General features: G+C 38.6%; 1 protein-coding gene across 1 annotated transcript in view; it reads left to right on the forward strand.

Moving 5' to 3' along the window:
• Positions 1-11,833, forward strand: part of LOC131798315 (uncharacterized) — a 28,235-nt gene extending 16,402 nt beyond the window's left edge. The window contains exons 10-28 of the mRNA XM_059115978.2: positions 84-481; positions 824-952; positions 1,348-1,521; positions 2,014-2,199; positions 2,336-2,518; positions 2,787-3,038; positions 3,222-3,416; positions 3,501-3,686; positions 3,764-3,955; positions 4,428-4,676; positions 4,925-5,101; positions 5,455-5,658; positions 5,856-6,095; positions 6,824-7,060; positions 7,923-8,129; positions 8,608-9,069; positions 9,353-9,511; positions 9,631-9,769; positions 10,701-11,833. Of these exons, the coding sequence (XP_058971961.2) occupies positions 84-481; positions 824-952; positions 1,348-1,521; positions 2,014-2,199; positions 2,336-2,518; positions 2,787-3,038; positions 3,222-3,416; positions 3,501-3,686; positions 3,764-3,955; positions 4,428-4,676; positions 4,925-5,101; positions 5,455-5,658; positions 5,856-6,095; positions 6,824-7,060; positions 7,923-8,129; positions 8,608-9,069; positions 9,353-9,511; positions 9,631-9,769; positions 10,701-10,923 (4,192 nt within the window). The 3' untranslated portion in view covers positions 10,924-11,833. The remainder of the gene's footprint in view (positions 1-83; positions 482-823; positions 953-1,347; positions 1,522-2,013; positions 2,200-2,335; positions 2,519-2,786; positions 3,039-3,221; positions 3,417-3,500; positions 3,687-3,763; positions 3,956-4,427; positions 4,677-4,924; positions 5,102-5,454; positions 5,659-5,855; positions 6,096-6,823; positions 7,061-7,922; positions 8,130-8,607; positions 9,070-9,352; positions 9,512-9,630; positions 9,770-10,700) is intronic.
• The last annotated feature ends 205 nt before the right edge of the window (positions 11,834-12,038 follow it).

Consider the following 12,038-nt stretch of genomic DNA (forward strand, 5'->3'; position numbering starts at 1 on the left):
CAGTAAATGTTTCCATTGATGAAATGCTAAACGATGAAAAGCACAGTGAGAATGTTTTCAGTGCTGTGAAAAATTTATTTTAGGCAAATGTACTGGAGTGATTGGGGGTCAACACCAAAGATTGAGCAAGTTAACATGGACGGGTCAGCCAGGAAAATCATTGTAAGCTCTGGACTTGTGTGGGTTAATGCACTTGCTCTGGATTCGCAGAATAACCTGTTGTATTGGTGCGATGCACAACTTGATAAGATAGAAAGAGCAAACCTTCAAGGAAATAACCGAGAACTAGTTCTTGATTTGTCTTCTTACAACCATCATCCCTTTGGACTTTCCTTGTCTGGTGACACTCTCTACTGGTCTGACTGGAGCAATCAGAGTATTCATAGCTATAATTTGACATCTTCTCAAAGTGACGTGTTGGTGTACGGAATGGGAAGGCCGATGGACGTGCATGTTTATGATCAAACAAAAACATTCACAGGTAGGTGCACACTCTGGACTGGCTAACTCTATTTCTCTAATCTTTACCAGGATGACCTGGCTGGCTTGATGACTGGTTTACTTTAAACTTAGTAGATCATTTCCACATTTAAACTGAATGAATTTAGATATTGGCTTAGCGCTTTCATTATTTTTGCCATCAAAATCATTCTTGTGTCAATTTTCCCGCGTTTATATAACATTCACATAATTGAGGACATAAAGTTTGGAGATGCCATCGAATCTCTTTTTTATTTCCAAACACGGCATAACCTCGCCCTAGTTAAAGTGAAGTTGACTGCACAAAGCTATGATCACAGTTAAGAGTTTACGCATTTTTCAGGATCAACAAGTTGCTCTCAAGTCAATGGAGGCTGTAGTCATCTTTGCCTTCCAAATCCGAGTGGACATCAATGTTTTTGTCCAGAAGGAGTTCAGCTGAAGCCTGGTGATGCCCTCACCTGTGAAGGAGGTAAGGGACTAGAGATATCGACTGTAAGTTTATTTTCATTGCATGATTGTAATGTTTTGAAATTGTAAAGGGAAGTCAAACCTTGATTACATCCGTTCACTCCTCTAACATGAGTAAGCACCCTGAAAGGTGGTAGAAATAATTTTTTTATATATTATGATACAACATTTGAATTGACACAAAATGTTAAAAAAAATGTAATAGAATGTCTGATTTGTGCGTTGATTATGCGTTCATCGTTTAATGATACACCTGCTACGTTCTGGGGACACTGAAGACTGTAGGAGGTACTCTTTTCTTCGTTTTTTTCAGTTGCAGTTCTGACGCATCTTTGGAGCTCTCCCGATTTCTTGCGTATTTCCAAAAAAAATTCCTTTTTCGTTTTCTTTTCATAGTGAACCGTTGTCAACAGCTGTATGCCCCGCCACATGGAAGTCTAGAGCCCTGCTCTGGTTTGCCAGGACAAACCTGTGAGTTTTCTTGTAACAAAGGGTACATTTTGACAGGATCAACCACAAGAACATGTAACAGTGATGGAACTTGGACAGGAACTCCGACTCAATGTAACGGTAACTGACCTCAATTACTTTCTTTTTCTTCCAAAATGATTCTCGGGGATGGATTATGGGGATGGGTGTTTTGGGATGGGTGCATCTTGGAAAGAACCTGGCTGGTCTCTTCTTGTCACCAGCTGCAATCTTTCTACTCTCTAATATTCTTATCGCGTCAAAAAAAAAAAATTTGTCAGCGTTTCGTTTCAGAGTTATCCCATCTCTTTCTTTGACTAGTTGTGGGTTCAAAGAAAAAGGATCTTCCGAAACACTTGCATCCATTCCACATTGCACATTTTCCAGTTCTAGAGTTAAGAGTCCATCATTCTACTGCTTTCAGGGAATAAAACTCATATTTTTGTCCTGAGAGCAAAGTTCTTCTGTCTATAACAGATTTTCCTGTGCCTCACGTTCCTCACACTTCTGTACAGACTCACTGTTTTTTTTTTAATCTAAACCTCTGTTGTAGTTTAAATGAGCACAATATGAACCATTTGTTATGTCTTTTAGCTGTTACGTGCTCTGCTCTGCCAGAACCATCCAATGGCTTTCGGCTGAGCTGTACAGGGACAACATTAGAATACTTCAATACAGTATGTTCTTTCTTCTGCTCTCCTGGGTTCGACCCAATCGGCTCTGCTTCAAGAAAGTGTCTTGAAAACGGGACCTGGAGTGGTCAGGACTTCTTCTGCCAAGGTGCAAAAGTGTTATTCATTATTCGAAGTCCTGCTAAGGACCACACAAGTCAGTTATCCATCTTTTGCAAAATGAACATTTTGTGGTATTTTAGAAGTGACATCAGTTTATTTTAGTTTTCGTCTTATTTAAACAGTCATAAAATGTCCAACTTTGATCATCCCGCCGAAAGGTGTGCTACTGACCTCTGCTTGCAACAACACGTATGGTTCAAATTGTGTATTTGGCTGTGAAAGTGGTTATAGGAGTGCCAACGGAAATGTCACAAGAACATGCCTACAGAGCAGTCTGTGGAGTGGGAATAACATCAACTGTACAGGTGCTGCCACATCCTTAGGGTTTTATTTTCTGCATGACGTTACGACAAACGAACAAACAAACAACAATCAATAACAACAGCGAAAAATAACAAACGATCAAAAAATCTCTTCATCAATACTGTGTAGATCCTTTTGCAAAGGGCTTCCTGGCGTCCAAAATAAGCAGTAACGATACAAACAGCGAACAGATCCTTACTTCCTTTATGACTTCCTTCTGTTTTCCATTTTTATCATCTATTATTCTAAGCATTTTATTTTGTGTGTCAGATATTCTTCCTCCATCATTTGATGTCCCATGTCCAGTCAGTCCTTTGGTAGCGTATGCAGAACGTGAAACGTTTTCCGCGGAAGTGAATTGGACGGTACCAACGGCGACTGACAACTCAGGATTCAAACCCTTTATAAACTCTAATTACCATCCACCTGGGAGATTTCGCCAAGGAACTTACATTATTACATACTCTGCAGTAGACCAATCAGGAAACAAAGCCACTTGCAGCTTCACCATAGAAGTAATAGGTAAATTTTAATTTAAGCAATTTATTCCACCCGGTGCCTTCAAGGTGTTGATGATGGGCTCCAGCATTAACTGACCTAGAATTGCGTTGAGGAGGAACAAATCGTGCCATAAAGAACTTAATAACCTTTTTGCTCCATTGAAATTTTCTTATTCATTAATTATTCAATTTATGTGTTTTTCAGTAATCAATTGCACATCACTTATGGTAGACATAGGGGGTCCCTTGCGCATGGGAAGTTGTGGTAATCATTATGGAGCGCGCTGTGAATTTTCCTGTGCCAGTGGTTATCGTTTGAATGGTTCGTCAGATGTTACATGTGTTGCCCAGCGTGATAGACCTCCAGGTGTTTGGGACAACCCTGTACCTACCTGTCAAAGTAAGTGGCCTTTGACAAGACATCTTACAACGCAGTGAGTTCATCAAAATCTAATTTGAATTACCATTTCCTCGTATTAACCAGGGATAAGATGTCCTTCTCTTTCCATTCCAACAAACGGAGGTGAGAGGGGCTGTGGTGACTCATTGTCCGAACTTTATGACACGCAATGCAGTTTTTACTGTAACGATGGTTACATCCTGGTTGGATCGTCTGTCAGGCGATGTCTAGAGAACGGGACCTGGAGTGGAGAAACGTCCTTATGTCTGAGTAAGAAACAAAAACATTGTCTTCCCAAAATTTACTCAATGGTTTTCCGTCAACGTTTTGTTTTTTTGCTTACACAGTTATCACGTGCAGTCCACTTGTTCCACCAACTGATGGTTCGATTTCCCCACCATCTTGCTTATCGATAAGTAACTACAGCCAGACCTGCAGATTAATTTGCTCTCGACCGGGATACTCTCCGTATGGGACCTCATCGAGAACATGTGGTAAAGACGGACAATGGACAGGTTCAAACGACACACGATGCAAGGGTGAGTTGCTCAATCCTTCAGGATCATCATAGTTTGCAGTCTTAATATTCTGTAGGTACTTTAACTTTCATGCATTGCTTAAGCTACAAGCTGGGATAGAATTACGGGTTGCACTGACGTCATTCAACATGATGGGGGAAAAAACCTCCCCAACGAAGGCCTTTTTATATCTCCCAACCCCCAATTTTTGCTGAGTCACTATTTTCACAACTTTGCATGCAAAACTTGACTAGATTAGATACTTGCATTACAAAATAGTTCATGGTTGTCAGCTGCAAAGATATCGTCTCGTCTTTCTATATATAACGTATTGACCATATTTTCGAAAAAATAAGCGCGATTTATAAACCCTAACCCTAACCCTAACCTAAGCAATAAAACCTATGGGGTTGAAATGAAATTTGATTTGAGAGAGTTTTTTTGAATATATACATGAGTTTATTCCAATTTTGCAATTTTTTTCCTTTTGCAGACACAACACCTCCTTCTTTTAACAATTCTTGTCCAGAGAATATGGTGGTCTATACTCCTGAATGCTCATCCAGTGCTTTGGTGATATGGAATGAACCAATTGCTGATGACAATTCTGGTCATGTGATTGTTACCTACCCTTCCATTCGACCGTCAGCTCGACTGGGAATTGGTCTCTATTATATAATGTATTCAGCTTCAGACGCCGAAGGAAACAGAGCTAACTGCACCTTCATAGTGCAAGTTGCAAGTATGTCATCGAAATATGTGACATTGACTATGCCTCTCTTTCGCTTTTGACAAATGTTTATATATTACTTGTATACACTCTAATAGATATCTATGCTTTGTTATACCTATCTTCTAAACTATCGCAAGCAAAATTGTTCCTAAGTAGATTGATAGTTCCTCTCTTGAAACTACAATAATACTTCATACAAGGGTATTATAACACTTGAAATTGCGTTAGTTCAACATAATAAAACTTTATTTTTACAGGGAAATCCTGCATTACACTACAACCACCATCACATGGAAATCTGAGCCTTTCCTGTGGATTTTCATTTGGTTCCCAAGCTAATTTTACTTGTGACAGGGGATATCAATTAATCGGGTCTCGAGAGCGTTTTTGCAAAGAAGGCGGTTCTTGGTCAGGAAACACCACCACATGTAATAGTAAGTATATGTTATTTGACGGTCTCCTTGCGTTTAGTCTCCAGTCTTTTTCCTTTATTTTTTTCCCCAATGCAGGAAATAGTTCCGCAATTTAGGAATTTAAGGGTTTTTCTTGATAACATTTATGATTACCACAGTGTAGGAATTGGTTACACAAATCAAACAGTCTAAGCCATTTCGCGTTTAAGTGACAAGCCTAACAATCATTATCTTTACAGTCAACTCGAAAATAGTTAGATTCGTGGTTAGATCAAAGGTAAATTGGAGACGTTTCAAAGACGTGGCTCAAATTGAGGATTCCTGATGGCTTCAGCAAAATCAGGAACTTAATCACATGATTTTTTTATCTTAAGTTGTGAGGTGCCAAGCCATTGAGCCTCCATCTCACGGAGCTGTTTTTCCAAATCCGTGCAGATCAGCTTCTGGTGTTCATTATAAAACCCAGTGCTTCTTATCGTGCGACGATACCCCTGGTTACCGACTGGAAGGCGAAAGTAGCGTATCCTGTCTTGAAAGTGGATCGTGGAGTGCAGATGTTACAAACACGATTTGCAAGGGTACCAAATAAAAGCAAATATATCTTTAAAACTCTTACAAAATGACACATCTTAAGTTAGATAAGCAGAGAAAGATTAAGAGTAGGCGTTAATATACGCTTTAATAATTGATGTTTATCACTACAGTTTACTTACTTTATTCCTTAAAAAATATGTATGTATGTATATATATATATACATTTTTTTTAACACCGTAGACTTCCAACCTCCCGGCATTCAATGCCCACCTAACCAAGAACTACCCACAGAAACTGGCCAATCATACGCAACAGTGACGTGGGAGGTACCAGTCCCCTCCGACAACTCCAACATGTCACTAAGTCTGAAAGGTTTGCGCCCACCACATCAGTTCTATGTTGGTAGAGATTATGTTCGATATGAAGTCACAGACACCGCTGGATTGTCAACAAGCTGTACATTTTCTATTCACGTCAAAGGTGCTTAATTTCTTCTTTGTTTTCATTTGTGACTTGAAGATACTGAGGGTTTAAATGGTTCAACCCTTATGCGTAAAAAGTGACAGGTTTAACCATCAGTCGTAGCAGAGTTAACCTTAACATTTATTTTGTTTTTAATAACGATAGGTACAAATTAACCTTCTGCCGTACAATGGCCAAAATTTTAACCGATAGCTGTAAAAGCAATCGCCCTATTGAAACTCTCTATGACGTTTTGGGAGATGGAGGCCCACTTATGCATCTATTTATGTCTTTTAAAGGAATAAAAGTTGACTGCAGCAAAACCAAAGTGAGAACAACTAGACTGCATATGCACAGTTAATTCAAGTTAAGCAAGGCGAAATTAATTAAATGCAAAACATATTAGAAATTCATTCAAATTACGAAAAAGGAAAACTGAAGTTCGCATTGTACTTTTATTGAGCTCTTTTAATAAAGACATTTAAGTTCTAACTGTAAAATTCATTGGACGCAATAAAGGAATTAAAAATCTTCATACCTGTCGTTGAAATAATATAGTTAAAGAAACCATTAATTTTAGCTTTGGTTTCACTAGAAGAGCTTATATCAGCACTCCATCAACTTGCATGTCATACCTTAAATTTTGAAAAAAATTGATTCAATTACTTATTTGAGTATTAGCTGATTCGTTTTATCTACCTGTTTCACGATGTACTTTTTTTTTCTATTATCCATGCAAAAAAAAGATGTAGAACCTCCGGTCATCGTTTCTTGCCCTGACGATATCTTCCTTTCGTCTGGAAAGAGGGAAAATACGATCTTTTTTCCTGGAGTCATTACAACGGATAATGTGGGAGTGTTCTCCATCTTAACCAGCAGGCCGAATGGAAGCGAATTCACTTGGGGCGAGCACAATATAACCTTTACTGTAACAGATAAAGCAGGAAATGTTGCCGAATGCAATTTCAAAGTTATTATTACCGGTAAGTATATGCATATTGGTAGAATGAAAGAGATGTTGAATTTTTACGCTTCCTAAAGAAGAATAAGAAAGATGTCTTTTTTATTCGGTCACGAGTCACCATGAGAAAAATATATTTTGTTCAGTCTTTTCATGTCAATTGGTTAATAGATAAGCCTGATTGAAAAAAAAAAGAGAGAGGTTCTTTATATGGGCTGACCGATTTTAATTGAAGCAATTAGAATGCTAGGAATGGAATATCCAAGGCAAAAAATGAAATAATGAGGTATAGTTATGCTAATAATTTTATTCACGAGGAGTTGGAATCAAACGTGTTCTGACAGCCGAACATTCTATCTTGGATCATTCTTGCATGATTTCGGGAGAAAATAAGCATATTTCATGCCTATTCTACTGATACAATGGGTGCATGGCTTCTAGAAGCAGCAGAAAGACTGCTAGTACTACATTATTGGTGACGATGTGAGCAATATTCTTTTACAGCACTTTTCATAGATGTTTGTAAAACGAAAGTAAGTAGAATGGCCAACGAGAATAAATGAATGTGCGTGTATAAATGTAGCCAGTGAGAACTCGAAGCATAGAAAAGAAGCAAACTATCTAATGCGGAGGAGACTGGGGAGGCCTGTTTGGTGATTGTTCCGTATTTAAGTTTACCATTTTCTTCTCCCGGCAATCAATAACTTATAACAACGGGATGAAAATTGCTCTGAGCCCGTTCCTCGACCTCATACGACATAAAGGAGTGTTTGTCTACACATCTATGTACAAGGCATACAGAAAAATTGAACTGAAATAGCTCTAAATAAATATGATGCTTTACTGAGGTGTGAAAGTGTTAATCCGTTGTTTCTTTTCACAAGATAAATCATGCCCTGATCTACCACCACCTGAGAACGGCGCCAAGGCTTGTGAGATGTGGCTGACCGGGGTGTTCTGTACCGTGCATTGCAACGAAGGTTACGGGTTCATTGAAGAACCGGAAGACGTGTATTTCTGTACTCCAGGAGGAACATGGAGGAACGCATTTATAAATGGCCAAAAAGCACCTGCTCTTCCAGACTGCTCAAGTAAGAACTAGCTTTGTCACTATTCTTATCTGTATGAATACTAGAATAAGTTAACTAAAAAAAACATGATGTCATGATTGAAGCGCGGGACTTTTTCGTGACTTTTTCGCGAACAGGCACAAGGAATTGCAACTTACTGAGGTAACCGTATTTTATAGAGAAATGGTATAACATGACTTCTCAGATATAATCATATATCCGTAGCGGTGAATCAAAGGACAAGTGTAATTGTTTTTGTTTGGTTTTTAAAATTATTTTTTGGTCCTTTTATGTTCTTTTTTTGGTCGGTGCATTGTCCTGTTCTTAATTTAATGTTTCGCGTTGGGCTTTTTTGTTGGTTTTTTTGCTTTCTTCCCAGCTTAGTAAAAGGCAAAATTCAGCCGAAACCAGCCGATGAGGTTCTCTTTTCAGAGGTGTTTGCTTAATCTGCAGTTACTATGAGTGATACTGTAAATCTGAGTATTAACTGTTATTCTAGAGACGTACATGCCGAAAGAGGCCATGGTGAATGGAGACCTACATTACCTAGTTGATGCATGTGGCGACGAAGCAATGAGCGAAGTTATCGCTAGCAACTTCATACAGCTATTTCAGAACTCAGTTTTTGGTATCGCTGGAGCCTGTAATAGTCAGTGCACAATCGATAATGTCGAGGTTGAATGTGGAGAAACAGGGACACGCAGGAGAAGAGAAACGCCCAGAGTTCCTCTTACGGTGCGTTTTGCTTTGAAAGTTCCTCTACCAGCCAACGCTTCCTTAGTTGACCTGAATGAAACCGCGGAACTACTATCCAATAACTTGTTATCAACATTAAACGAAACTGACCTTAATCTGAACATCAGTGCAATAGTTATAAAGTATGACACTTCGAGAGCACCACAGCTTCGCCTTGTGAGTCTCATTTGTGGCAAAGGACAAGTTCAAAGAGGAACCCAGTGCGGTAAGAATTTAGTTGCTACTTCTAACACATCTTTGTGCGAAGAGTCCTACAACTTAACGTATAACAGCTACATCAAACGTCTAAAAACTTCATTTTAATTTTTGCTGATAGAGAATTCAGAAATACAGGTTACTTTTAACTGAGGATTAATGGAGATTGGACATGTCTAATTTTTGTGTGGCAGTGGGGTGGGGATATCACAATGTATGATTTTTATAGGATCTCTTAAATGAAATTACTCATTGGCCGTTTGCTTATGCAAATTTTTTTATTTCTATTTTAGTTAACTGTCCACTTGGCTTTTACTTTACCGACAACGATTGTCGAGCATGCCCAGAAGACCAATACCAGGACCAAGAAGCGCAGAACTCTTGTGTACTGTGTCCATCTGGGACGGTAACCGTTGGAAAAACAGGATCAAAATGGCGAAAAAATTGCCAAGGTAACAGCTGACGTACAATGCTATTGGCTTTCTCATCTTGTGCTTGTTTTTGCTTGCTCTTTCATTTCACCAGAAGCTCCGTAGTCTGATTCTTTGCGATCTTCATTTTTCCCCCCTAGAAATTGCAAGTATATCCAATGATGAACAACAAGGCGGCTTAAAGCCAGTAATTCTTTATTCAAGTATTGCAGCAGGATCTGTACTGTTTATTATTTCCCTGATTATCATCGCCATCTTCTGCGTAAAGAAACATCGTCAGTGAGTTTGTTTTTGCTATTTCCAAATAGTTGCAGTCGGGTTACCTTGACAAGCATTAGGCATCCGACAAACATTCTCCAATACGAGACCTTAGTGGGTTATCTTCTTATAGGGGGATTTATTCAGCCCATAGTGCACAGAAAGCCCTAAACAAGTCATGAAGTTAGCCTTTCTGATCCTGATACAGTGTAACAAAAATGAATTATCAAAAGAAAAGAAACTTTATAAAATTAGAAAAAGAAGAAGACTAAGAGGTAGAAAGGAATATAGATATATTTCGCAATCACATATCAAATGGTTTCTTTAACAAATTAACCTCCCTTACTTATTGTTACATATAAAACCACAAAGCTCTTCTGAGTGGAGTTCACCATACACTTTTTAATATCAAATCTGTTCTATATTGTTTTCTGAAAATGGAGATATCGATCTCGCCTTGTAACTTTCACATAAACGTTACTCGCAGTAGGGCTATTGGCAATGACGATATTTATGTAGACTCGATTTCCGCCGTTTGCTTGAGTTTTTTCTTCGCCTGGTTGGCGTCCCGGTAACGTTGGCTTCTCCCTCTTGTTCCGGGTTCGATCCACAAATGTTTAACAGGTGGGGTCCGTACTTCACTTCAGATGTCATACCTTTTTCGCAACTAGCTACTTCTCAAGTAACCCGCTTCTCCCCCCTCCCCCTTCACTAAAATAACCAAACCGTTGAAGGGACCGCTGCTTTGGCTGGGAAGGGGTGGGTGGGGCGGGTCTGGACCCATCTGACTCTCCCTCGGAGTCGTAAAATAAAAGTAATTACAGCGATCACAACAGAAATTGAACAACATCCATTGAAAAAAATATTTGATATGATTAGTTACTTACTGTTGGTACCCGAAGACAACTTTTAACCATGTTTATTTTGTTTTGTCTCACAATGCCGTCCGCAGGACAGCCTCTGACCGGGCTATAGATATGGGGTATGGTAATCCCGTATACCAATCTGCCGGAGATGACCCTCGAGTCGATGAACCTGTCTATATGGAGATCGATGTTTCTAGACTACGTACCTGCAATGATTTGCCGTTAGAGAACAATACGGACTACTTCGCGTTAAGTGACGTACATCAAAATGATTACGAAAGACTTGAATTCACTTACTCCGAGGCATGAAAGATCCGGAGAAGAATAGCGTTCTAGAACATATCGCCTTAATAAGAACAGATGCTATCCTTAGAGGCATTAATTGATGTAATTTGAGAATAAGCATACCTATTCCTCTAGTGAAGTGCTTTGGAGACACTCAAAGGAACATGTGATTTTAAGGCACTTTAGTTTTCTCAGTATGGAGCAATAGAATATTTTAGCGGAAGTAAAAATTTTTTGAAAAAGACTTAGGTCGCTTTTTCTTACTACTTTTGCTCCAAAAAAAGAAAAGAATGCAATCAGCGTAATATTCTAAAGCTGAAAATAAAAGAACTGTACGATACACCGATAGTAGTGAAACTCCAGCCATTTTTAGAAACATATTTTATCAAGACTGCAAAAGATCGGTTGTAAGGCGAAACGTAACAGAATGGAGAGGGTTTAAACAGGGTAGTCAATTTACTCGGTGGAACTCAAGCTGGCTAAAGCCGCCATTAACAAGTTGGTCTATATATTTCTAGTTTAGGTGCAACTAGGCATAGTTAAAATCAATGGAGCATATAAGAAGTAGCTGCAAAAAAGGAAAGATGCAAAGGGAAAAATAAGAGATCGGACGTTTTGTTCAGGTGTCTTTTTTTATTATTATTATTGTCTTCTTTTTTCATTAAATATGATTTAAATAGAACAATTTTAAGAGGTAGGTTTTCTTCAATCTACACAATAATTTGTTTACGACCTTACCTCTGATGTCAATAACTTGTTATACCTTGATATCAAGTGTGAGTAAGGTATGATAAATTTCTCCGGGTTTTTCTCCCTAAGGTGTCCATTTCACGATTAAGCAGGAATCTGAAGCTATAAGGTGTATTTAGCAGTAAGGATATGAGTTTGAACGTATTTTTCATTCAAAAATAATAAAACTTCAGTCCTTTCGAAACTTTTTGCGTTATTACTATATTGTATGATTCGTGATGGGGCCCTGAACCTTAGTTAACGGAAGTTAAAGCTCTGCTTTACTATCGCTCTCAGCTAATCATAAAGCGCGTTATATCGGCCGCAAACCTAGGCCTTATGAAACAGTGTACTAATTATTTATCTTACAAAATATTTAATACTATCAATGAGACTAAAATTTTTGAAAT

This window comes from Pocillopora verrucosa, chromosome 11 (assembly GCF_036669915.1).
Source record: "Pocillopora verrucosa isolate sample1 chromosome 11, ASM3666991v2, whole genome shotgun sequence".
NCBI lineage: Eukaryota > Metazoa > Cnidaria > Anthozoa > Scleractinia > Pocilloporidae > Pocillopora > Pocillopora verrucosa.